Raw genomic sequence first — 27,184 nt, 5'->3', positions numbered from 1 at the left:
CCTGTTTGCCCTTTCGTTAATTGGTTGGATTTGCAGGTGTTGGAAAGACAACAGCAGCTGGAACCTTGTATCACGAGCACAGAGGGAAATTCCAGTGTTCAGCTTTTGTACGTGTTTCTCGAACTCCAGATATGAGGAGTCTCCTCATCAGCATTCTGTTACAAGTTAAGGCACCGTGGCTCTGGGCCTTTCCTGATGCCCACGACCTTATCGATGGCATTAAGAAGCATCTGGAAGGCAAAAGGTATGTTTATCAATTACATAAACAAATAAATGATCTATTGTCGATTACTTTTTACACTAGGGAAAAACCCCGCGCGTAGAAGGTTTTTATTTGAATGGTAGAAAGGAAAGCCAGAGAAATAGTAGAGTCCAAATTAAGATATATTCTGTAGCTATATGGAAGTACTGTTTTGTTGTGAACCGGTGACAATCAGGCCAAAAGAAATTGATTTGCTTCCTTGTATAACCTGCACACACACTGACACAGAGAGGGAGGAGAGGGACAATGTCCTTGATTCAGGTCAGGATGGACAACTAAGAGAAATTTACCTGAACTGGCTTCATCAATGGGTAAACGAGAATTGCAAAAACTTCATGGATTTGGGGGGTCCAGCCATGAATGACAATCGTGTGTGTAGTGTGACGTTGCTTTTTGGTTGGCCTCCATCCACACCTAGATCGACTCAGTCATATCATATGAACAGCATGAACATGTGCATCGATTTCCATTAGAGAGTAGGGAGGAGGTTTTTGCCAACCAAGATTAGAGTACCCAATATTCGATGGCAGAGGCGTATCATCATGTAGTCTAGGAGCAAGGGAAGATGAGGGGAAGCAAGGGCCTTGCCTCTTTGCTTTATACTCCCTCCGGGCAGGTTTTTTAGGCGTTGCAAGCCAAAACCCGGATACCAAGAAAGTAGTAAATGCCGAAATGCGCTCGTCGCTACACACCATCTCCCTTGTGTCTATGCTTTTCATGCATGCATGCATGCATCCAGCAGACGTTTCATCGCCCATGCTTGTGAAAGCAAAGCAGCACTACAGCAGCCACACGCTAGGCACCCATGCACTCGGTAAATCCTTTGCCGAGTGCAACACTCGGCAAAGAGGCTCCATCGAACCTTTTTACGGTAAAGCCTGCTTTGCCGAGTGCCAAATCCCGGGCACTCGGCAAAGGCTTTGCTGAGTGTCAAGCTGGCACTCGGCAAAGGATTGACGGCCGTTGTCCGAAGGCTCACGCCGTCTTAAATTTTTTTTTAATTTCTTTACCGAGTGCAACACTCGGGCAAAGAATTTTCTTTTTTTTTTCAAAATTCTTTGCCGAGTGCCATAGCGCCGAGGCACTCGGCAAAGCCTGTTTTTTTTTAAAAAATTTCTTTGCCGAGTGCCACTGCCAAGGCACTCGGCAAAGCATTTTTTATTTTTTTTTAAATTTTCTTTGCCGACTCGGCAAATCTGGGAAATTGTTGCTGCTATTTTCCTAGCTTTGCCGAGTGCAATGGTCATTGCACTCGGCAAAGCCACAGCAAATTTTTTTTTTGTTTTTTGCTTTTCCATGTAAACAACAGTGCATATATATATATTAGAAACCACAATTCAACACAATATATCAGAAACCACATATATATATCACAAACGACCAATTATGTCCGAAATCCACAATATATTACAAACCACAAGTTCACAAGTTCAATACATAAAGGCATGCCTATATAAAACCGACTCCGGAAGCGGCTCACAGCGAATGTGAGGGTTGCGACGCCCCAACTTGCGATGCCGGCGACCCTCCGAGATGGTTCGACGCCGCCCCCGATTGATGCAGCACAAAAGAAAAGAGATTGCACGTGAGTGACAAGATAAAAATGTAAGCAATTTAAAGAAAAGTTGAAAATTTCGGCAGCACCTCCCCTGCACGGGGAGGTTTCCAAAACCTGCAAGAAAAACGTCGGCACGAAGGCCGACAACCACATTTTCGGCACGAAGGCCGATACATCAACAAACCCGACACGAAGGCCCACACATCAACAAATCCGGCACGAAGGCCATCACTAGGTTTGACACTAAGCATGAGCATAGAAAGTAAAGCATCCGTACTCATACTCACCGGAGTAGAATCTGGACGATGTGGTGGTGGTGGTGGTGGTGCAAGCAGGTTGGCTGGGATCTCTCAACCTTGTTGCAACCCAAGTTGTTGCACGAACTAGAGCAAACCTGCTTGCTGGGCCTCCAAAGCTTGTAGCCTCTGACGCTCGGCCTCCCGCTCAGCCAGCTGGGCCTCCTGCTGGGACCGAAGTTGCTGCAGCTCGACCTGCAACATTTGACACCAATGTTTCAATAATGCATAGCTAAGGAATGTAAATGACAAAGAACGACGACTGAAACTGGAATACTTACCTGGAGTGCCTCCACCGATGACGGCCGTTGCCTTATGGGCACGCTAGAGCTCGTGCTCGCTGCTCGGAGGCGGTCGAGAGGAGGAGTAGAGCCCGTGTCGAGGATGCCGTCGCCAATCCAGAAACGCCCATGCTTCTTGCCTTCCCCCACCCTCATCACGAGCTCAGGATCAAGGAGCTCATCGGTCCTCGGATCGTAGTCGGGCCCGTGGACTGACCTTGCTGCCTCCGTGTAAGAAGTGAGGCGGGTGTGGACGCTGGAGTTGGTGTACGCCTCTGGGCCCGCAACCGGGTTGTACTCGATGTTGGACTTTGCCGGGCCCATGTGAGCCAGAGCATACGCCGTGAGTTGGCCAATTGGCTGGCCACCGTGCGCCGCCGACTGCGAGAAAGACAACAACATGTGGTAAGAAATAATACAAAACTGAGTGCGGCTAGATAAGACATGGTGGAGACTTACATATGTCTTCGCATACTTGTTGAGGCTGGCGCTGCCCTGATGGTGAGGTACACCTGGCATCATCATACGGTGCTCGCTTTTCTCTTGGTGCGCCCTCTGCCAGTCCGCGTCCAACCATTTGTCCACTATAGCAGCCCAGCAATCGGGGTGGGTGGCGCACCAGTTTGGAATCACCTACAAGCCATCATAAGATCAAATTAGGCATAGTTAATCTCAGAAGAAATCAATAGGAGATGTTTTCTATTTACCTGTAGGTACTGCTCCCTGGTAAGAACCTCTGTCTCCCTTCTTGCCTGTGTCTTGTTGATTCTTCTGTTACGGAAGGTGGTGTTGTAGTCTCTGTGCGCCTGGAGGCGGGCCTCGTAATACAAGTCCGAGACATGCCTTTAACAGGAAGCGTAAGCCACCTGATACGCCCTATCCTCCTGTCCCGGCTAGCATCTGAAGAAGTCCTGCATAAAGACATGAGGTATCCATTATTTTGTTTAAAGAATGTGCATTGAATGCAATGAATTGAGGGCCGTAGTGCGAGAAAGGCTTACCCACAACTCCTGAATCACCCGATCCGCCAAGTTTCTATGCTCAGTGTCGGTGGCGACGAGGGCATACTGGTCGAACGAGGGTACCACTGGGTCCTCATCCTCTGACGTCCACACCAGGCCAGGGAAGTGTTCCCTGCACAGAAGTCCTAGGATCCCATTGACATTGCGAGCCTCGATCCCCTCCTCCACAAGCATCCAGTTCCTGCACAAGTGGTTAACAATAGTTATTATTAGCTCTTATTATCATTTTTCAACATATCAAATGAAGAACGTATGAAGTTACTTACTTATCCCCCTCGGGTGCAATCAGTGGGCGGCGGTGAGGAGGAATCGGTCGCTTCGGGAGCTGGCTGGGACCTCGCAAGTAGGGTTTGGAGGCTGTAGAGGAAGTCAAACCCCCTGCCCCCTCCTCGGACATGTGCGGAACCACCTCCTCGTCATACATCTGTGGAGCCGCCTCCTCGCCCACCGTGGGCAGAGGGCCGTCATCGTCCCTAGAAGAGCGCGAGGAGCCGCGCTCGTGGTCAGTCGACGACTCCCATCTGGGCCTGCCCCTCGGCCTCCTCTGCCTCTGTGACTTCTCCGCCTCCGCCTCCGTCTCCTCAGCCTCTAGCGTGTCCCTCGATCTCATGTAAGTCGAGTGACAGCTCCTCCTAGTGGGCCCCATCACCTGCAATTAAAAAGAATAAACCAGTATTAGTCAAGATAAACGAGAAGTACTTAGCAAGGTATGCAAAAAAAAGAACATGTAATTACAAAATAACATAGTATTACATGTATTTCTAATATTCTTCATGATCGGGATTATCTGAACAATAGGTATCGTCATCACTATCAAGAGCCTCCAAATCGTCAACAGCCTCATCCTCATCGCTGTCGTTGCCTAGTTGTAGTCCGTCAAGCATTTTCAAGTCTCTCGGATCATGCACCTCATCTGCAGCTTCCTCGTCAACAACACATTCCTCGTCTACTTCCATTTCAATCTCTCCTGTTAAGTCTATCTCAAGCATCCTGGTAGCCCCTCGTCTTGTTGATAGAACTCCCCGTCATCATGCGTGGGTGGGTTCAAGTTGTAATCATCATCGTTTGGGCGAGGTAATTTACCATGTGGTGATACCTTGTGCACAATATACCAACCCTGAAGACGTGGGTCGGTTTTGCAAGCATATGGACAATAATAAACTTGCCTGGCTTGTTGAGCCACAATATAGACATCATCTCCTGGATAGAAGGAATCATGTCTAGTTTCGACTATCCCAAGTTTAGGGGACTTTTTCGATACTGCAGGATTAAACCACTGGCATTTGAATATGACTGGCCTAGGTGCTTTTTCACCATGGTATTGGAGCTCGTATATTTCTTCAACTATGCCATAATAGTCCTCCTGCTCAGCGCCGGGCGTAACTACTCTGGGCGTATATACTCCGGTATTCGTGGTCTTTGCATTGGGCCGACTCTTCTCATAGCTTGTTGTGTGAAAGCGATATCCATTTACGTCATAAGCGTTAAATGACGAGACCTTATAGTCAAAGCCTTTGCCCACTTGTCGTAATTCGGCACTTATAGACAAATCACTTTGGCACTGCAAGGTAAAGCAGGAGAGAAATGAAATTAGGTAACTAGGAACGCCAAACTTGAAACGAGCTAAGTTGGTCAAAAGGTACCTTTCTTTGGAACCATGTAATGAAATCAGGCGAACCATGTTCAAGAAGGGTCTCTCGTTCATGGTCAGAAGGTGGCCTTGGATGATGCCAGTATTGGTCAAAAAATTCCCTGCACCGACAAGCAACAAGGTTGTTGGATGCAGAAAAGATGACTGGCTATGTAACAAGTTCATTGAGAATTTACCTCTGATACTTGTCGACTTCGTCAAGGTTCGTCAACACGTAGAGCATGATCTTGCGCCACTCTTCATTGGTCAAGAACTTTTTGGATGCTCCACTTGATCTCCCGCGTTGCCCTTTGAATAGGCTGAGGGTCGATTCATTTTCAGTCCTCGTTGTAACAAGGGGGTGGATTATGCACGCTAGGAAGGTTGTCACTATAGTATAATGTTGTGAAGTTTGACACCTCCTCACGAATGAATGCCTCTGCTATGGAAGCCTCAATCCTGCCTTTGTTTCCACATTTCTGGCAAACAGTCTTTAGACATCTCTCGATTGGATAGCACCAACGGTTCTGCACGGCCCCCCCATTCGGACCTCGTTCGGGAGGTGCAAAATCAAATGCTGCATCGACAAGAAAAAGCCAGGTGGAAAGATCTTCTCCAACTTACAGAGCAACTTGGGTGCTGTTTTTTCCAACTTCTCAACCACTTTTAGAGAGATCTACTTGGTACAAAGTTGGCGGAAGAAAAAGCTCAACTCTGCCAACACCTTCCAGACATGCTCAGGGACATAGCCACGAACCATCGATGGAAGAAGCCACTCAATCCATATGTGGAAGTCATGACTCTTCATCCCTAACACTCGGCCAGTATCTGGGTTCGCTCGCCTCCTCAGATTCGCTGCAAACCCATCAGGGAAACTTAACGTCTGCATCCATTGTATCACTTCCGTCCTGTGCTTCTTTTCCAAGACGTAATCGGCCTTAGGCCTTTTCCATGGTTTGCCATCTCTTGGAGGCAGCATCTATAGCTTTGGTCTGTCGCATAGTGTTGCCATGTCTATTCTAGCCTTAGGGTTGTCCTTTGTCTTGTCAGGAATGTCCATGAGTGTTGCCCAAAGTGCTTCGGCGACATTCTTCTCAGTGTGCATTACATCTATGTTATGTGGAAGGAGAAGGTCATCAAAATAGGGAAGCCTCTCCAATCCCGACTTATGAGTCCACATATGTTCCAATCCATAGCCCACAAAGCGATCTTTGTTTGGATTATCTTTCTTTGGATTAACATTCTTGCTTTTACCCTTCTTTGGATTATCTTTCTGCGTTGGGACCACGAGAGCATCTATCTGAGCATGAACCTGGCCACCAGTCATCTTCTGAGGTGCAGGGTCGGTCACCGTGGCACCTTTCATGAAGTTCTTGGTGTCTTCTCTGAATGGATGGTCAAGAGGGAGGAACTACCGATGCTTGTCGAACGACGAGAACTTGCCACCCTTCTTCAACCAAATGAATTGTACAGCTGCCTTGCATACCGGGCATGGAAACTTCCCGTGGACACACCAGCCGGCGAATATCCCATACGCCAGGAAGTCATGCATGGAGTACAAGTACCAAACATACATTTTGAAGTTCTTCTTTGTAGCTCGGTCGTAAGTCCATACACCTTCATTCCAAACCTTGATCAATTCATCATAAACTAGCTCCATGTACACACCCATTTTGTTTCCCGGGTGTCCAGGAATTATCAACGTCAAGAATATGTTTTGCCGTTGAAGTAGGGCCCCAGGGGGGAGATTGAGGGGGATAGCAAACACGGGCCAACAAGTGTATGGGGCCGACATCATTCCATAAGGATTGAACCCATCCATTGCCAGTGCAATACGTACATTACGGGCCTCTTCATCTTTGCCACGATGGTTGCCATTAAAGCTTTTCCATGCTTCACCATCTGCTGGATGTACCATCTTGTCAGGATTATATCGAACGCCATTCTTGTGCCATGTCATCTGTTTCGCGGACTCCTCGGACATGAATAGCCGTTGGAGCCTCGGTATGATCGGAAGGTATCGTAGGACTTTCATGGGGATCCCCTCATTCTGCTCCTTCTTGCCATCACCTTTGTCTACCTCCACATACCTAGAGGATTTACACTTTGGACAGTACTTTGCATCCTTGTGATCTTTCCTAAATAGGACGCACCCCTTCGGACAACAATGTATCTGCTCATACGGCATCTTTAGTGCCCGAAGGAGTCTCGTTGACTCATACAAGCTGCTCGGCAGATGATGACCCTCTGAAAGCAAATCCCCAATAATTTCCATCATAGCATCGAAGCAGGCTCGAGTCATGTTATGCTGGGACTTCAACCCCAGTAGGCGCCCAATGGCATCCAGTTGAGAAACCATTGTCTTCTCATGTAGAAACTTCTGTGCCGATTCCAACATGGCCAAGAACGCCTTAGCGCTTGGCTCTGGCTCCTCCTCCTCATCCTCCTACTCGACCTCCGGAGGTCTTTCAGCGAACATCGCATCCTCATAGTCACCTAACCATCCTTCTACCCCACCATCACCATCAAATGCCTCCAAGCGTCGTCTCACGACCTCCTCTCTAGGATGATAGGCTTCACCATGGTATACCCACCGGGTATAGTTTGGCATAAATCCAAACTTGCAAAGATGCTTCATCATGACTTCCCTTGTTTTTCTTTTCTTGTTTTCACAATCGCTGCAGGGACAGAACGTGTGTCTCGCTCCCTTAGCTTCCTTAAATGCATGGTCCAAGAATTTCTCGGTCTTATCCATCCATTCACGGGTGATTTGAGCCTGACTTGGGTGTCCCATGTACATCCACTCACGGTTTTCCATCCTCTAGCATATACACATAACGGAGCAATATCATATACACATAACAGAGTAATATAACCATCAGTTGCATCTGCACGGCGTGCCTGCTGTCTAATAGGTGAGGATAGGTCCTAATCCCACCCGCGGATGCGTAGATGAGGTTAGTTTCCATGCTCTACTCCGATCTGAGACAGAATTTCGGCAGCACCTCCCTGCTGTTCTCCCGATACACATCCTGGAAGGGAGAGTGTGTATCCAGAGAACAACAGGGAGGTGGTGCCGAAACTCCGTCTTAGATCCGAGCAGAACATGGAAACTAACCCATCTACGCATCCGCGGGCTGTCCAAAAAACGTGGACAATCCGAAACAGATACGGTCATAGATATGCAAAGATCCGCATACCTCCAACCGTATCTGTTTTGGACGGGAGACGCCTAACTGGGTTACGTACGACAACTGTAAGCAAGAGAGGTCAATTATACCTAGGGTGGCGGTGGAGAAAGGCTAGCGGCGCAGTGGCGAGTCGGTGCAGTGGCGAGACGAAGCAGTGCAGGCACGACCGCAGCGCCGACGAAGACGATCGGGATCGCCAAGGTGCTCCGGGTCCCCTCCGACAGCTCCTGCTCTGCAAAAGAAGAAACGCATCACTATTACTTGAAAAATTCGGTAGAACCTCCCCTGTACGGGGAGGTTTCCAAAACCTGCAAGAAAAAGCCGGCACGATGGCCGACGTCCACATTTGGGGCACGATGGCCCACACATACACAAACCCGGCATGAAGGCCGTCAATACATAAACGGCACCAAGGCCGACACCCCCAGAGCCTTTACCTTTTCTCCGGCGAGGGATGGGGACGACAGCGTGGACGAACGGCGATGTGCGGGGACGATGGAGTGGACGAACATCGTCGACGAACAACGTGAACGGTCGTCGGACCGAGGTCCGTCTCCTCCTCCCCCCTCTCCTTCTTCTTCCTCCTCCTTCTTCCTCCTTCCTCCCTTCTCCTTCTTCTCCTTCCTCCTCCTCCTCCCTTCTCCTTCTTCCTCCTCCCTTCTCCTTCTCCTCCCTTCTCCTTCTTCCTTCTCCCTTCTCCTTCTCCTCCCACCTCCCTTCTCCTCCTCCCCTTCTCTTTCTCCCCTCCTCCTCCTCTCTGCAGGGACGGACAGGCCGGGGGCAGGACACCGCGGCCGGGCTCCTCCTCCTCTCTGCAGGGACGGCCGGGCCGGGGCAGGGCACCGCGCCCGGGCTCCTCCTCCTCTCTGCAGGGACCAGGGGCAGGGCCGGCCGCCGAGGGGCGGTGTGGGGCCGGGGCATCGCCGGTGTGAGGCGCGGGGGTGGGGCCGGCCACCGAGGGGCAGCGTGGGGCGCGGCGGCGCGGGCCGGGGCGGCGAGGCCGGGCGGCGTGGGCGGGGGGACGTGGGGCGCGGCGGCCGGTGCGGCGGCCGGTGTGGCGGCGGCGCTGGCACGGGTGAGGGGCGGGCGTGAATGAGGATAGGGTTGGAGGAGGATGGGCCATGGGCCCTTATTCCAGTAGGGATTTTTTTTCTTCGAAATATCCTTTGCCGAGTGCTGCGGCCTGGCACTCGGCAAAGGCACTCGGCAAAGGCATGGCACTCGGCAAAGTATTTTTGTTTTTTTTTTAATTTTGATTTCAAAATTTTTTTGTAGACCTTATCTATTGTTTACAAGCACATGTTAAAATTTGGGACCTTTTTATAACTTTTTGCTATATTTCTTGAATTAATTTTGTTTACTTGCATTTTTTCCGAAAAAGTAAATTTGAACTGCAGGTGCATGAAATAATGAAATGTAGCCATTAAAAAAATGATAGTCATGTTGTAGAGTGTATTTTGAGACCGTATGCAGGAACTCACCCAAAATTTTGAACGCCTTGTTCGCCAAACATGACGACCCGCTTGTGGTCGGAGTGTATTTAAATTATAGAAAATACAAACGAAGTCCGAAATTCATGAAACTTGTCGAGGTGTTGTGTGATCGCATGTGGAGGCTATGATAAAAATTTGAGAAGGTTTCGAGCAAGTTGCGATGTCGGATACCTAAAACCCAGACATCTCCAGGCCGCAGCACTCGGCAAAGGGCCTCTTTTGCCGAGTGTCAGGTTAACGCTCGGTAAACATTTTTTTTAAAGATGGTAACGGCGTGGGCGGGGTAGGCGGGCAACTGATGGGCATTTTGCCGAGTGCGCTCTTTGCCGAGTGTTGCGCTCGGCAAATAGTGCCTTTGCCGAGTGGCGTGCTTTGCCGAGCGCCGGGCACGCTGCGGCACTCGGCAAAGTCACTCTTTACCGAGTGCAATTCTTTGCCGAGTGCAACACTCGGCAAAGAGTGGCTTTGCCGAGTGCACTATTTTCGGCACTCGGCAAAGCATGCGGCACTCGGCAAATTTTGCTTCTCCCGTAGTGCAGTTTGTGAGTGCGATTTAAATTGGAGGAGAGATAATGCCATTAATTAATGGCAGCCTTTTGATTGCACATGGTGGAGGCAGTTTCTATGATACGCATGAAGCAAAGAGGTTCAGAGGCAGTCCCAGCCAGAAACTATATGTAGTTTCTATACCTATTAATTTCTATAGACACTACATATAGAAACCATGGTCCCAATGGATAGTTTCTACAGAACAATTTTTTATCCAATCACATATATTCTCTCTCCATTCTCTATCAATCACATCCCTTCATGTCTTGGTTCTCGTGTAGACATGATTTCTAACTTAGACCCGGTTTCTATGATTTTTGCTCTCTCTCTTCAATAACTACCTTGCCACATCAGCAAAACGCTTAGGTGACAGTACAATTAATGTCCATAGAAACTATGATGGTTTCTGCATTGGGAGTGCCCTCGTGCGCTCTGTGGGAGAATAAACGGAAGAGAGACGAGGGCAGTCTCAATGCTCTCTTCCGTTTATTAGGGGCTGTTTTATAATTGACGAAAGAAAATGAGAAATGAGATTTATATATTTTACTAGGGGCTGTTTTATAATTGACTAAAAATGAAATGAGAAAAATGAAGGACAACAATTTATACATGCTCTATTGTTTATGCATTTTTGGGATATAGCATCGGAATTCATGGAATTAAGTCAAACAAAAAATTTCTATCAAAAATGATTTTTCGGTCATAAGGACAAGTACAGTAATGGTGTCATCTACTACTGCTTATCCTTGGTCATATTAATTGTTTAAATGTAATTGACCCAAACTTTTAACAGATTTTAACGTCTTACTTAATATATACGTACAGGTACTTCATAATATTGGATGGTCTATGGACCGCATCAGTATGGGATATTATCAGCCGTGCTTTCCCTGATGGTAATTATGGCAGCAGAATAGTAACAACCACACAAATTAATGATGTAGCATTGGCATGCTGTGGATACTACCCAGATTATATTGAGATGAGTCCTCTTAATGATGATCAATCAAGAAGATTATTCTTCACTATGGTATTTGGCTCTGAAGATTATTACCCTTCAGATTTCAAAGAAGTTTCATATAAGATTATTAAGAAATGTGCTGGCTTACCATTAGCAATTGTAAATGTAGCCAGTCTGTTACGAAGGGAATCAAACATCGCTGTGGAGAAATGGGAACACATACAAGATTCTTTGCCTTCCATTTTGTGGACAAATCCTACTACTAACGAAGCGATGAGTGACCTTTCCTCTGATACTGTTATTGGATCTGAAGGTAGCCAGTTAGCAAGAGGAACTAAGATTGAGAAATGGAAACACACAGAGGATTATTCTTTTTGCTCCACTTTCGAAGGGTTGAAACAAATTCTAGGGTTTGTCTACAATAATCTTCCGCCTCATTTGAAGACAAGCTTGTTATATCTCAGTATGTATCCCGAGGGTTATGTGGTCTGGAAGCATGATTTGGTGAGACAATGGGTCGCTGAAGGCTTTATGAATGCCGTGGGAGGGCGAAGCGCAGAGGAAATTGCTGGGGATTATTTTGATGAGCTTGTCAATAGTGGAATCGTCCAACCTGTGGACACCAAGTATGACAGTGAGGTATTGTCATGTACAGTTCATCACATGGTACTTGATCTTATTAGGCACGAATCCAAGGAGATGAACTTCATCATTACTGTGGACCATTTGCAGTCATGGCTAGCACATCCTGACCAAGTTCGTCGATTGTCCATCCAGTTCGGAGGTGCAAAAAGTGCAGACATACCAGAAAACATCATGATATCGAAACTTCGATCACTTCTGTTTTGTGGTTTCTTTGACTGTGTACCTTCAGTCGTTGATTATGAGTTTCTACGAGTTCTTATTCTTGATATTTGGGGCAATGGAGACGAGATGAAGTTGGACCTCACAGGAATTTGTGAGCTGCTTGGACTTAGATATTTGAAGATCCAATGTAATGTCATGGTGAATCTGCCAGATGAGATAAGCAGGCTAAAATACTTGGAGACACTAGAAGTGGATGCAAGATTATCTGCCGTTCCATTTGACATTGGTCGTTTGGAGAAGCTATTGCACCTTCTCCTTCCGAGTGAGGCTATTCTGCCACCAGGGTATGGCAGCCTCCAAGATCTCAGCAAGAACTCATCACGAAATGTGATTGATCTTGCCGAGCTGACCAACCTCCAAGATCTTCGTCTTGTGTGTTCTACTTCCACAATACTGTCTGACTCAATGATGAAACACCTTGCCTTGCTTCTGGGGATGTTAAATAACCTCAGATCTCTAGCTCTGCATGGTGATGCAGGAGCTTCTAGCCTGAGCATTTGTGATAATAGCTTGAGTAACGTCTCTCCTTCACCGGCCCTCCTTGAGAAACTCGAGTTGCGGCCACGGGTTTGCACCTTGTCAAGACTCCCTAAATGGATTGGGGAACTCAGCAGACTCACCATCCTAAAGATTGAAGTTTTGAATCTGTCGATCGATGACATTGCTATCCTGGAAGGACTAGCATCACTCACTGCTCTCTCTCTCTGTGTACTGGCAGAGCATGTAGAATGGATCGTCTTTGAGAAAGGATTCCCAGCACTCAAGTACTTCAAGTTCGTTTGTACAGCACCATACATGTCCCTTTTGGAAGGAGCAATGCCCAATGTCCAAAAGCTCAAGATAGCCTTCAATGCGAACAGATTGCAGCCAGAATATGATCCGGGGATTTTTGGCTTCAAGCACATGACAAGCCTTACAGAGGTCACTGTAAAATTTGGAGGGGCCAATGCTGATGAGTCCAGCAAAGGGGACGCGGAACGTGTACTGAAGGACGCCTTTGGCAACAATCCAAGCAGCCCTATCTTGAACGTTCAATGGGTAGATTGCATTTTTTAGTGGCTACAAAATCACAGATGGGAAAGATACAAAAACACAAGATGATAGCAGGTAGCCAGGTCCAGGTTGCTAGGAATACATGCGGCATTTCGCATTCAACGCAATGGGTGGTCGGTGAGGAAGGCTGTGCTCAAGGCTACAACATTGTATTTGTGTGGACCCGTGGCCGCTGTGTGTTTTATTGTAGTTTACTTGCTTTGATTTGAGTCGCTGAGATCAGTGTCATGAATTGTTGAATAAGCAACGACGACAAGTGCTGGTGCTAGAATGCATGAGGTGTGTGGACGCTCGTTGTGGCTTGGTTTCATAGTAACCATGTGTTTAGTTTTGGGACAGAGTGTGATGTGATTGTTCTGTCCTTGATTATGTAGGATGGAATAGACCCAATTTAGGGCTCGTTCGGTTCCTCCGGAATGAGTCCCTGCAACTATTCTCAGTTGGAATGGTTCACTAAGCTGGAATGGTTCTTAGGTCCACTCCAGACTAACTGAACGGACCCTAATTCTTGTTTGGTTACTGGGATAGAACCGTTCTCTGTTTGATTGGAGGGACGAATGGGGATGAAATGATCTCATCACTTGTTTGAATGCGGGTAGCCTCTTAAGACTACTTGTATTTTCTGACCACTGTCAGGGTCGGTTTATATTGAGAAAAAGTAAGTGCATGCATGATCTGAGAGAGAATAGGAGGCCACGCCCTCCATTCAGGGACTAAGGAAAAAAGAAATTATGTCCTGTATACTTGATAGTGAGAGTATTTAAAAAAATAAATTAAAATTTCAATTATACTCATTAGTAATATTTTATATAGCTTCAATTGGTTCATATTGGTCATATTAAAAGAAATATAATTAATCATTAGTCATAGGCGTCCTTTAGAACAAAGAAAAAATAGATGAATTTCAGAGGATTGGAATCCAGAAAAAAAAATTCTTCGAAACCCTTTTGGAACAAAGGATTGGATTGTTGCAAATCCTGTGAATTTTTTGTGGAGTGACAGTTCATATAATTTTTAGGGGAATTCTACCAAAAAGTTGAATCTCATGGAAAGTTTTCTCTGTGTCACTCTCTGTCTCTCTCTCACAAATTCCTATGTTTTCCTACTCACCATCCAAACGTTTGATCTGGCAGTTTCCAATACTTTTTGCAATCCATAGGATTCAAGATGGTCATTCAATTTCTACATTTCTTCTATTTCTGTGTTTCTAGAATCCTACGTTCCAAAGAGACCCTTAGAGGTAGTCAAAATTGGTATTTCTGATACTGAGCGGGGGAGAGGGTTTTCCCTGAGGTGCTACGAGCCACAGCCACCGCGCGCCCACTCTGGACCCGGCGGCCATAGCCTCTCGCCGGTGCTCACTACGGGCCCTGCAGCCAGCACTGCTCCATGCGGATGATGACACCCTCCATCACCGCATCACCCTTCGTCCCCATCACGCCTTCTCTCAGGCAGCAAACTCACTTTTGCCCCCCTTCCTCTGCTTCAGCTCGCTCTCGCCATACCTGCTTCTCCCACACTCTCACCTACCGCAGTTCCCGACGGCACCTGCACCGGCCACTACTCGTCGCCTCGCTACGCCTGTTGTTCCCATCTCACACTGCAAAGACTCAACGGGACAGGGGTGTAATGGCGAGCTACGCAACATTCAGACTCCATGGTCTTGATACAGACCTGTCTTCGACTTTTTGGGGCTGTGCGGACCGACAAGAGGAACTAGGGGCCCCGAGGTCGCGAACTCCCTCCAATGCTAGAGCACCAGCTACGGGCCCCAGACGAGGTTAACGTACATTCTGCATGGGGTACGAATGATGACGCTCACGGGCTTTGCTCCTGCTATCGACACTGGTACATGCTTTCAAACCTTTGTCCTCGAAAACTTCCACTGCTTGATGGTTAGGCATCTTTGCTTCCCCCGTCGCTCTGTGGATCTCCCAGGACAATGGGCCTTCTCCGGCCTCCACCGAGTTCGTCGTCAGGGCCCTGACCCCTAAATCATCATTTCTATGCGCACCCTGAGACATCAGTGGTGAAGTCTGGCTCTGATTTTTTGTTCGCTGCTAGAGTTTCCTCTGTTTCTGTCAAAGACTACCTTTGTCGGATTGGAGTGCTCGCCCTAGATGGGGTCATCTTCTACTTCCATAGAGAAGAAGCCTCTGCCCGCATGGGCTGTACGGTGGGCGGGTGGCGGCATGTCCAATTCAAATTTTGAATCTGACACTGTTCCTAATTGGTTTTCGGCTTGCAATCAATGTTCTGGCAATTTGGATATCCTTGTTAGTACTTAGGATCAACTAGGAGTAGATCTAACGGGTGCGCCCTTTTCTATTTGAGATAGAACACATAGATCTGACCTAGAATATAAACTAGGGAGAGGAACCAGAAAGAGAGAGAGAGGTGCAGAGGTAGCTGACCATCTGCAGGCTTGGCGGAGGAGGAAGCCATGGCAGTGTCGGTGACGCAGAGTGCTGGCGAAGGGGAGGCAGTGGCGTGCGGTGGCGGTGTGGACGTCGGACGTGGCGTAGAGGTAGCAGTGAAGACAGTGGCAACGCTTCGCATCGCTGTCAGCGCCCCCTCTTAGATCGGTTTAGGGTTTGTCGGTGGGGATTGTGGTGGCACAGTGAACCTCGTACTCAGTGCCCCGGCCCCCACCTCCTTTTATATGACACTATGCGACTGGGGCCCACCAACCATGAATTGGTTGGGCGCCCCCGATCAGGGCGCAGGATCAAGGCCCGACTCGGTCGTTGGACCAAGTCGGAGGAGATCAACCTAACATTCTCCCCCTTGATCTCAACTTATGACTTAAATTTAAAATACTTATCTCTTTTCCCATTCCATCATAGATTAGCGCATAGAGCGTGCCTCATCACAATGGTTAGTACCGTTAGATTAACAGCTACAATACACCTCTCTGTTTTGAAATAGATTCTCAACCAGGCCCTTATTATCCAGGGATCATAGGCTTTCCCGTAAACCCATGCTGGCTAAGTGTTCTTTGAATACATTGGGCGATAAGCCTTTGGTAAGCGGATCTGCAAGCATTTTCTTTTTACTTATATGCTCGAGACTAATAGAATGATCCCGAACTTTGTCTTTCACAACATAAAACTTTGTGTCAATGTGTTTGGCAGCACCACTGGACTTATTGTTGTGAGCATAACATACTGCTGGCTCATTGTCGCAGTACAACTTGAGTGGTCTATGAATGTCATCGACCACTTTTAACCTGGGCATAAATTTCTTTAGCCAGTTCTCCTGCCCCGTGGCCTCATAACATTCTACAAACTCGGCATACATCGTAGATGATGCAGTGACGGTTTGCTTGGAGCTTTTCCACGATATAGCTCCCCCTACGAGAGTAAATACATAACGATGTGGATTTTCTATCATCTACATCTCCCGCAAAATCTGAATCTGAATACCCCTTTATATGTAGGGAATCAGATCTTCTGTACGTTAGCATGAGTCCTTTTGTGCATTGCAAATAACGCAAAGCTTTCTTCACCATTCTCCAGTGTTCTATTCCTGGATTACCCTGATATCTGCCAAGTATCCCGGTAACAAAAGCTAAGTCAGGGCGTGTACATACTTGAGCATACTGTAAGCTTCCAACAGCCGAAGCATATGGAACTGCTTTCATTCGATCGATCTCATATTGGTTCCTGGGACCTTGGAATTCTCCAAAACTAGCATCCTTGATTATAGGAGCAGGTGAAGGCTTACACGCATGCATACTGTATTTCTTTAGAACCATTTCTAAGTATGCCTTTTGCGATAATCCTAAAACCCTCTTTCTTCTATCTCGGTGAATCTCTATTTCTAAAACAAATGAAGCTTCACCAAGATCTTTCATATCAAAATTTGAGGACAAGAACTTTTTTTGTCTCTAGTAGTAGATTAACATCACTACTAGCGAGTAAGATGTCATCCACACACAAGATTAGAAAAATGAATTTCCCATTCTTAAACTTTGTATAAATACAATTGTCCTCTATATTCTCTTTAAACCTAAACTTCCTTATTGTTCTATCAAACTTTAAATACCACTGTCTGGAGGCTTGTTTTAATCCGTAAATGGATTTCTTCAGGTGGCATCCCATACGTTCTCTTTCTTTCACAACAAAACCTTTTAGGTGTGCCATATAAACATTTTCATCTAAATTCCCATTAAGGAAAGCCGTCTTTATATCCATTTGATGTAATTCTAAATCGTAGTGTGCCACTAACGCCATTATGATTTTAAAAGAATCTTTACATGAGACTGGAGAAAATATCTCATTGTAATCTATTCTTTCTCTTTGCATGAAGCCTTTCACCACAAGCAACACTTTAAATCTTTTCACATTCCCTTTGAAGTCATATTTAATTTTGTAGATCCATTTACAGCCTACTGTCTTGGCTCCTTTAGGAATCTTTTCTAAGTCCCAAACACCGTTGGTGCTCATTGATCCCATTTCATCTTGCATGGCTTCAAGCCACTTCAACGAGTGAGCGCTTCTCATGGCTTCTTCAAATGAGATGGGATCACCCTCCATTTGAAATTCTTCATATTCATAGACTTCGTAGTCATTAGGAATGGCTGGTTTTCTTGCCCTTTGAGACCTTCTAGAGGCCTCATTAGTTGGCACTTGTTCCATGTGGAGATGTTGATGCTCTTCCTCATGTGCGACAACGGGCTCTATAGGATCCTAAAAGACAGGTTCCTCATGTTCATTTATTGTCGCCACGGGAGAATTAACAACAGGTGTTGTCACTATAGTGTCCGGCACTGTTGGTGCAGTAGCAACAGGTAGCGAGAAAAATGGCTCCTGAACCATCGGAGTGGACACGTATACCCGCTTCTCCTCAAGGTTAATTTCTCGCGCTACCATGCTCCCCCTGACTATATCATTCTCCAAGAACACAGCGTGTCTTGTTTCTACAAACTTCGTATGTCTGTCAGAACAGTAGAAACGATAACCTTTTAACTTATCTGGATAGCTAATGAAATGGCAACTGACTGTCTTAGAGTCTAGCTTCCCAATATTTGGGTTAAATACTTTAGCCTCAGTTGGACAGCCCCACACACGTAAATGATTAAGTGAAGGTTCCTTTCCTGTCCATAACTCATATGGTGTTTTGGGCACCGACTTATTTGGTACTCGACTGAGAATATGAATGACGGTTTTTAACACCTGCATCCACAAATTTATTAGTAAAGTGGAGTAACTTATCATACTTCGCATCATGTCCATTAAGGTATGGTTGCATCTTTCAGCTACTCCATTCTGCTGAGGCGCGCCCGGTGTAGAGTATTGGGCAATTATGCTATTTTCCTGTAAGAACTTTGCAAAAGGTCTAGGAACTTAGCCATATGGGGTATGTCGACCGTAGTACTCCCCCCACGGTCGGATCTTACTATCTTAATCTTTAAATTGTGCTAATTTTCTACTTCAGCCTTAAATATCTTGAATTTATCCAATGCTTCTGATCTTTCCTTAATTGGATAAATATAGCCATAATGAGAATAATCATTTATGAATGTTATAAATGAATCATAACCATCCATATTTTTTATAGGAAACGGACCACAGATGTCTGTGTGAATTATTTCTAAAATTTCCTGCGCTTCGTTTGTCGTCTTTCTTTATTTTCTTAACATACTTTCCTTTAATGCAATCAATGCATTTTTCTAAATCTAAAAATTCTAATGACGGAAGAATTGATTTCTTAATCAATCGTTCTATCCTCCCCCTTGAAATATGGCCTAAACGACAGTGCCATAATTTCGATGATACATCATGAATTCTCTTCCGCTTATTACTTACATTCAAAGACAAGGAGGCATTCTCATTTTTAGTGCTCACAACATTCACATTCTCACAAAGTGATAATAAATAAAGCTTGTTTTATCGGAAGGCAAGACCAACACACTTATGATTAAACATAATCTTACATTGGCCATTACCAAAATGACAATCATATCCATCGTCGTCTAAATATAAGACACTTATTAAGTTTATACACAAAGAGGGTACATAGAGGACATCTGTAAGCTTAAGTACAAAGCCATCGTTTAATTCTAATGGGAGGTCTCTAGTGGCTTCAACTTCAGTTTTAACTCCATTTGTTACATTAATGTGTCTTTCTCCTCTTTGCAGGGTCCTCATTGTATGGAATCCTTGTAATGAATTTGTAACATGAATAGTTGCACCTGAATCAATCCACCAAGTAGATTTTGCATAACTTAAATACAAGGACTCATCTATAAATGTAATAATGTCCTCACCTTTTCTCATCAGGTGCTTCAGGAAGTCTGGACAATTCTTCTGGTAGTGTCCAGTCTTGTGGCACCATCTGCAGGTGTCCTTGTCTACTTGAACATAGTTGGATTTCTGATGGTGATCTTTCTGTGGGGCCTTTCCTTGTTGCTTAGAGGAGAAGCTATTGTCCCACTGAGGTTTTTCTTGTGGTTTAGCGTTCTTGTTGTTAAAGTTCTTCTTTTTATTTTCTTTCACATGGTTGATGGAGTCACCATGTGAGCTCTTAAGCCTTTCCTCTTCTTGCACACACATGGCAATGAGTTTTTTAATGTCCCACTTATCTGGCTGTAAGTTGTAATTAACAACAAAGGTTTTATACTCTTTGGCCAAAGAAGCAAAAATCAAATGAATTAGAAACTCATCCTTGAGCCCCATTTCCATTGGCTTGAGCTTGGATGCCATGTTGCTCATCTTCAGTATGTGCTCTCTAATCCCTCCACCAGTGTATTTCTCACTGACTAACTTTTTAATAAGAGTGCTTGCATAAGCCTTTGAAGAGCCAGTAAACTGACTCTCCACCTTCTTTAGATACTCAGTGGCGATGGTATATTCTGGGATTGATCCCCTTATTAGATCCTTAATGGAGCCCTTAATCACCATCAAACACTTGCGGTTTGAACTATCCCGCTTCGCACGATTAAGGTCGTACTTCATTCTCACTGATGCATGGTCACGCTGCCGAGTAGCAAAAGCTGCATCAGTCTTTTTTTCTGCTCTCATCGGGTCCTTAGGCTCAGTGGGACACGGAGAGATAAGTGCTAGATTATTGTCAGACAGCGCAAGTGCTATCTCAAGCTTCTCTCGCCATACGTTGTAGTTGCTTTCATTGAGAGGCGGAATGGATGAGATAAACATCATTGGGTTGTATTCTGAAAACGATGTTAGAGATTATGAGAAACATTGGACATAATAATTGCATGCCAAAATTTAACATTGATCAAAATTAAAACATACAATAATCTTCTACATTACCGTTGGGCAAAAATAGAATTAATACATAAAACACTATGAATAAAAAAATTATAATATTGCTATCGTCAACTTTTGTCAGAAAATAACAATATCATATTTTATAAAAAATATTACTACTCTTCAAAATTAAATCCTCCCGTTGGTTCAAATTTAATTTAGAAGATCACAAACATTATCATTTGCAGCGAAAACATGAAAATAATCTTAAAATAATAATGTTCAGAAGCATTTTAAATTACTTATCTACTCTCTGAACAAATTTTCCGTTTGGTTCAAATTTTAGCAAAGATTGAACATTTAAAACATAGCAAAATTCATCAAAATTGCTTCTGAAAAAATAAGACTTAAACTCAAAGCATTTCTGTTCATTCAGCCCAACCTGGAAAGTGAGGTCCGCGGCCCATCAGGCGCTCGCGCGCGCCTCTACACTTCGCGGCCCAGCAGCTTCGCGCGTGGCCCACTCGCACGCGCGCTGCCAGCCCCCGGCGTCCCAGGGCCTGGGCCGAGAAAGCCCCCCTCCCCCTCCCCGCCTGCGCCAAAACCGGCCCGAGCAGTCTCAGCCGTTGATCTCGATCTGACGGCTGTCCGCGCACTTCGCCCGAACAAAAGCCGCGCGCGACGCCTCCCCCCGAAACCCTAACTGCATTTCACTCCCTCCCCTTCTCTCTCTTTGCCACAGTGCAATCAATGTTCCGGCAATTTGGATATCCTTGTTAGTACTTAGGATCAACTAGGAGTAGATCTAACGGGTGCGCCCTTTTCTATTTGAGATAGAGCACGTAGATCCGACCTAGAATATAAACTAGGGAGAGGAACTAGAAAAGGAGAGAGAGAGAGGTGCAGATGTAGCTGACCATCGGCGGGTTTGGCGGAGGAGGAAGCCATGGCGGTGTCGGTAACGCAGAGTGCCTGCGAAGGGGAGGCAGTGGCATGCGGCGGCGGTGTGGACGTGGGACGTGGCGCAGAGGCGGCGGTGAAGACGGTGGCGGCGCTTTCCGTCACAGTCAGCGCCCCCTCTTATATCGGTTTAGGGTTTGTCGGTGGGGATTGTGGCGGCATAGTGAACCTCGTACCCAGTTACTTGCCCCCCCCCCCCCCCCCCCCGCCTCCTTTTATATGACGCTGTGCGACGGGGGGCCCATCAACCATGAATTGGTTGGGTGCCCCCGATCAGGGTGCAGGATCAAGACCCGACTCGGTCGTTGGACCGAGTCAGAGGAGATCAACCTAACAATCCTTGCTCCTGTGCCTTCCCTGTGGCCTGTCAGGGTTGGACCGGGACACCGGGTGCATGTGCATGTCACTTGACCGATGGCCCCTCATCCATGCAAACACCGACGAGCAATGAGTCCATCTCTACATTATCATTGTACTGTCAACTCACTCTGCCCGTTCATCCTTCCCTAGACGGTCAGTGCCATTAAGCCTGCTGCTTCCCTGACGAGTGAGGGTCACCGGAGTGCCGAATCATCACCCCCGTCCGACCAGATGAATGCTACTGCCCTCCACCTCACCTCATCTCATTACGATGGTGCTCCACGTCGCCATGCTTCCAGCGACGGAGACGCTGCTGGCCATCTGCATGCCAATGCCGATTGGCAAGACAAACTTGGAGGACACCCTTCCCCTGCTATAAATCGCCAAGTTGAAACAGGCTTGCTATCGGTGTCTCCCGTGACCCTCTGATCTGCATCTCTTGCTGACGTACAAGCCGCATGTCGAGCAGCTCTTCCAACGACTCCAACGCCTCCCTTCGTACCCAACCACCACCCCGCAACCGATCGCACACCAACGCTGCCATGCTCATCACCACTGCCGCCAACAGGGCATAGTTCAGTATCCTACCAAAGTCCTCGTGCACCCCCTCCTTCACCAAGCTCCACCCCCAGCCCCACCTCGGTCCAACACGACTTTGCCGAGGTGCATATCTCCCGCTGCCTCCCAAAGAGGACGAGAGCTGCCACAAAAAATGATGCAAACGCCACGACTCTGCCTCCCAAAGAGAAGTAGACTGCAAACTTGTGATAGGCTGATAGCTCTTCGTTCTAGACTCGATTGAGGAAAACAGACTGCTAACTAGCCTTGAGCTCATCCTCCATTATCTTCTTGTTGTTCTACTTAGTCGAGCAGTAAAAGAAAATTTTCTTCGCTGAAAACAATGGAGCAAGATATGCACCGTGATCGAGGGGGATGAAAACACTAGATTCTTCCATGCTTGCGCCTTGCAACTTTTCTGTGGTAATAATTAATAAAATCCAAATTTAGGAGCATGACGGTCTGGATATTTTCGGCCTTGAAGATGCTGCTGTTTCCAGTTCCAGTCTGAATGGTCTGCCATTTTCTGCAGTTAGCCCGGACAAATGTCTTGGTGTCCCAGCTCTCCAGAGTTTTCATTCAAGAACACATTCTGATGGCGCAGTGCAGAGATTTGCTGTCCACACTAGCATCAATGCACGTAAGCAGTACATCCAGACCAACAAATTCGGTTTGATAGTCTGTCAGCATTGTTGATGTGCTAACTGTTGTGGATTCAATGTTGCTGAAACAGGTGACGTACAGCAGCCTACAAGGGCAGAGAATACAGCTGAACCAAACAAGGCCTTGGCATTTTCAGCAGTCTTCAGGCCACTTTCTCCACTCTCTGTGAAGCATGTGGTGTGGCTACAGTTTGAGAGTTTTTTTTTCCAGTTTGCCAAGGGCAGCAGGAACTAGGAATACAAGACGACTAACAGAATTGCTGTTGTCGCTCTTATCCAAGATCAAAGAGGGTATCCTGTGAAGCCATCGTTTGGTTCACTGACAAACATTTTTTTACACGATATTGAAGTCCAATTGTTCGAATTCGAAACAACTGACAAAGACAAGGGAATCGACACTTATTGTACAGCAGCAAGCTACACAAAGTACAAAAGAAACAAGTAGACAAGACCTTCCAAGCAGCAAGCACGCACTTGCCAGCTACTAAATCACACCACGTAGATAATTGCAATTATGCAGGCAAATTTACAAAACCCAACAATATCGCCGCTTCTATGATCAGGAAAAAAAGAACTTCATGTACAACCAGAAGCTACTACTCGTATCATTCTGTTACCATCACGTACGTGTTTTGAGCCCCTTTGATTGAGTTTACAGAGAACCTGCACATATTAAAAAAAAGTGAAGTGGTTTAGTTCTGATTGCTCTAGCTGAACGTAATAGAACTTGTGAGCTATGAGAAGTTTTTATTGGGACAATATGCCAAGTCTGTTTGACCATAAAGCACTAAGTCTTGCAAACCAGAAATGGGATGGGGAGAACAAAATCCTAATCAGCACAGATATACCAAGAGGCACTAAAAACCGAAAACCTGTTGCATTATGACTCACAAACAAGAGATATTCACGATCAGACATGCTGTGTCTGCAGCAACTAGTCAGTTTGGTGCAGACAGCAACGGGTATCTGTTTACACCATAATTTGGTAAGCTTATCCTAAAAAGGAAGAGATCGACCGATGATGTCAAAAGCAAGAAAGTCTTCTAATTATGGGATATTTATGAGCCGGCCGTAAAATATTATTTAATATATTTTGGAGATGCATAGCGTCCAGGAACTCCATACGTGAAAAGCTAGAAAATTAAAGGAAAGAAAATATGCATGTTTAGATATTTGCACGTACGGCCAATTGGCATATTTGGCCAAATTTAATCCTATTCGGTTGATACATGGCCATATGCTGCTAGGGCCAGGATCCGCAAGAGAAGGAAAGGGTAGATTATTTTATTATTCATACACGGAGTAATTAGGACCAGCCAGACTCCACATATATCACGTTACCTGCCTTGGCTGCTTATGGTGTACACACTACTACACGATGGACTTGTTGTCCCGAGCGGTAACGGCATTTAGTCCCGGTTACCGCGCCAGGACAACGATCCCAGGACTAAAGGTAGAACCTTCAGTCCCGGGTCATCGAGCCGGGACTAAAGAGGGACCTTTAGTCCCGGTTGGTGTTACCAACCGGGACTAAAGGCCCTCCAATCGAGCAAACGTGGCCGCACCCTTTAGTCCCGGTTGGTAACACCAACCGGGACTAAAGGTTCCTTTTCTTTTTCTTTTTTTGTTTAATTTGTTTTCAGTTCAGTTACACATATTTGTTTAATATATAATATGTTTTTATGTACGTATTCTATGCTGCTAATATAAATACACGCACGCATATAATTACATCTAATTCTCATCTCGAGCATTATTATATTCGAATAAAGTATGAAACTATATATATTATAGATATATATGTATATATACAACACTTTCATAATCTTGTTCTCGAAAATAACGATATCAATAAACATTTAATTTACATCGTTTATTTCTTAGGATCAAAGTAGAACTCGCCGTTGGGATTTAGCACTTTTTCTAGAAGAAATCCTGCTATTGACTCTTGAACTGCTTTCAGATGGTCTTTTTGCATGACCTTTCGTTTCAACCATTCAGTCTTGCATTTGAAATAAAAGGAAAAGTATTAATATATATATATATATATATTTATATATATTCATTTAAAAATAAATAAAAAATTGATATATACGTACTCTGAGGACATCTTCAGGAGTTCTTCTTATGTGCGCAGTGATAAATTCACAAACGTAGTATCCACACAAGTTATTACCTGGTTGCTGCCGCAAACACCACTGTACGAGAAGAAGATTATTCTCATCATCTCACACGTAAATTGAAGTACGATATAGTAATTAAACACGTGGGGAAGTGTATATAGTACAACTTACTGGTATTTCAACTACATTAAGTGGTGCCTTGCAATCCTTACGGTGTTGCCGAATAAACTCTTTCCAAACCCTGTGCGACCAATAATGTACGATCGTTAATAAATTATGGCAAAGTCTATTCAATAATAGTTGTGCGCGAGAGATCGAAATTACCCCTGGATAATGTCTATCATATCTTGATATAGTGCCCGCTCTTTTCTCAACGAGTCAAAGATTACTAACCGACTTGAGTTTAACTCAATGACAATGAGTATCCAGTGAAACCTGCATTGGTTTATACACACACGTACATGCATATAAGTTGTATTGATATTACATAAAATGTGTAGACTACATTATTATTAACACTTACTCAAAGTTGTACGGGAAAAGTATTGTTGTCTTGTCGTGCTGCTTCACGAAGAACCTCATGATATTCTTCTGTGCTTCAGATACCCACCGCTCCTTGACAATAATATCGGTTTTAAATACGATATAAGGATCAATGAAGCCAACACCGGTGTCTTGTATTCTTTGGAGCTCTGACATCTGGAATCTGTATATAAATATAAGTTACATGTGAGGATAATTATATATACGTACGCATGGAAGTGAGTTTATTAAATAAAAGTAAGAATCACTTACAAACAAAAGGAGCTAATGATTGATTTGTTCAGAGCGTCCATGTGGTATAGTTGATGCAATTCTTTGAAACTAATATGTAAGATGTCATCGCCACGGAAGTAATGATGGTCTCTAAATCTGACAAAGATCCACTTCTCACCCCTGCCACACGCCTGCATGTACCACTTGTTGAGCAAGTACATCTGCGTACCCAATTCATTCAGAGCCGCAGGGTTGTACAGACTTTTGCCAAATTTATAAGTCTTCCAGGTATCAACTTCCAGGTTCTGGATTTGAGCTTTGCCCGTCAATTGATCCAAGGTTAAACTAGTATCTTTAAAAAAAGCATTAAGGTCTTGAACCGACACTTCTCCAGAGTTGTCTGGTCGATAGACTTCTATGTTGGAACCATATTCATTAGCAACAACAAGATTTTGCATTGGTTGCTTCTGTTGTCCGAGCTGTGGGACATCCTTCCCTGATGCTCTTTTCCTTTTCTTATCTGCATTATGTGACTTCACGAGGGAGTGGTCATAGTCTGATAGTGGCAGAGGCTTACGAAGTTCAATCATGTTTTTCTTGTGAGCATCGACCTTCTGCCTCAGCTGATCTCGTGGTATGTAAAAGTATGGCTTCTCCTTAAGCTTCGCTTGTCTCTTCTTTTCGATATCTATAAAAAAATCTTTCACTTTTTTGTCTTCTTTAGCTGCTATTTGCTCATCAGTCTTTTCAGGAAGTATTTCTTGAGAAATAACTCTTTTTCTCGAGGTCTTCTTTGCTGCCGGGACCTTAGACGTCTCTGTAGTGCGTCGCTGTGGAGGGGGTGGGGGCGGTGTTGGAGACCGGCGTGGAGGCGATGAGGCCGGTGTTGGTGGAGACCGGCGTGGAGGCGTTGGAGATCGTTGTGGAGGCGGTGGGGCCGGTGTAGGAGTTGGAGATCGTTGTGGAGGCGATGGGGCCAGTGTAGGAGTTGGAGATCGCCATGGGGATGAAGTCGTCTCGCCCCCCGCGACGCTGTGATGAGATGGGGAATGAATGATTGGGCTAGGCTGGGTGAGACCCTGCTACAAAAACAAGTTGTGTGTCAATTATTTCTGAAGCCAATAGAAATTAATGGAAAATAATATTTCATTCACTTTCATTCGTACCTAGGGTGAGGTAGGGGAAGCAGTGGCGCCCCAGGAATGATGATGAAGCGTTTGCGCCATTGAATAAATGTCTTCTCTGTTTCTCCTAGTGTCTTCTCCCCATCACCGCCTTCAATGTCAAGAGGAACATTGCTGTAACCTTTGAGCACTCTATCGACCGAGACGCTAGCATATCCAGGTTGAATAACTGACCCATGGATTCTTGGTGTCTTCGTTCGGTCT

General features: G+C 45.5%; 2 protein-coding genes and 1 long non-coding RNA gene across 11 annotated transcripts in view; 1 reads left to right on the top strand and 2 right to left on the bottom strand.

The window, feature by feature from the left end:
* The window catches only part of LOC136541311 (uncharacterized), a 40,980-nt gene extending 27,272 nt beyond the window's left edge, over positions 1-13,708 (top strand). For all 9 annotated transcript variants that reach the window (XM_066533147.1, XM_066533144.1, XM_066533142.1 and 6 more), the window contains exons 8-9: positions 37-244; positions 11,108-13,708. In XM_066533147.1, the coding sequence (XP_066389244.1) occupies positions 37-244; positions 11,108-13,166 (2,267 nt within the window). In that variant the 3' untranslated portion in view covers positions 13,167-13,708. The remainder of the gene's footprint in view (positions 1-36; positions 245-11,107) is intronic.
* Positions 3,189-3,790, bottom strand: LOC136541314 (uncharacterized). Its single transcript, XR_010780332.1, has 3 exons — positions 3,686-3,790; positions 3,399-3,600; positions 3,189-3,308 (listed from the first exon to the last, which is right to left on the bottom strand). It is a non-coding gene; the product is annotated as an uncharacterized lncRNA (long non-coding RNA).
* A 4,146-nt stretch (positions 13,709-17,854) lies between the features above and the next one.
* LOC136543079 (uncharacterized) lies at positions 17,855-20,326 on the bottom strand. The gene is made up of 3 exons (XM_066535636.1): positions 19,659-20,326; positions 19,401-19,586; positions 17,855-18,101 (listed from the first exon to the last, which is right to left on the bottom strand). Exons 1-3 carry the CDS (start codon positions 20,324-20,326, stop codon positions 17,855-17,857), a joined length of 1,101 nt encoding a protein of 366 aa, XP_066391733.1.
* Positions 20,327-27,184: the final 6,858 nt, after the last annotated feature.

This window comes from Miscanthus floridulus, chromosome 3 (assembly GCF_019320115.1).
Source record: "Miscanthus floridulus cultivar M001 chromosome 3, ASM1932011v1, whole genome shotgun sequence".
Lineage (NCBI taxonomy): Eukaryota > Viridiplantae > Streptophyta > Magnoliopsida > Poales > Poaceae > Miscanthus > Miscanthus floridulus.
Note: the sequence above shows the minus strand (reverse complement) of the source record. Positions and strands in the feature narration are given on the sequence as shown.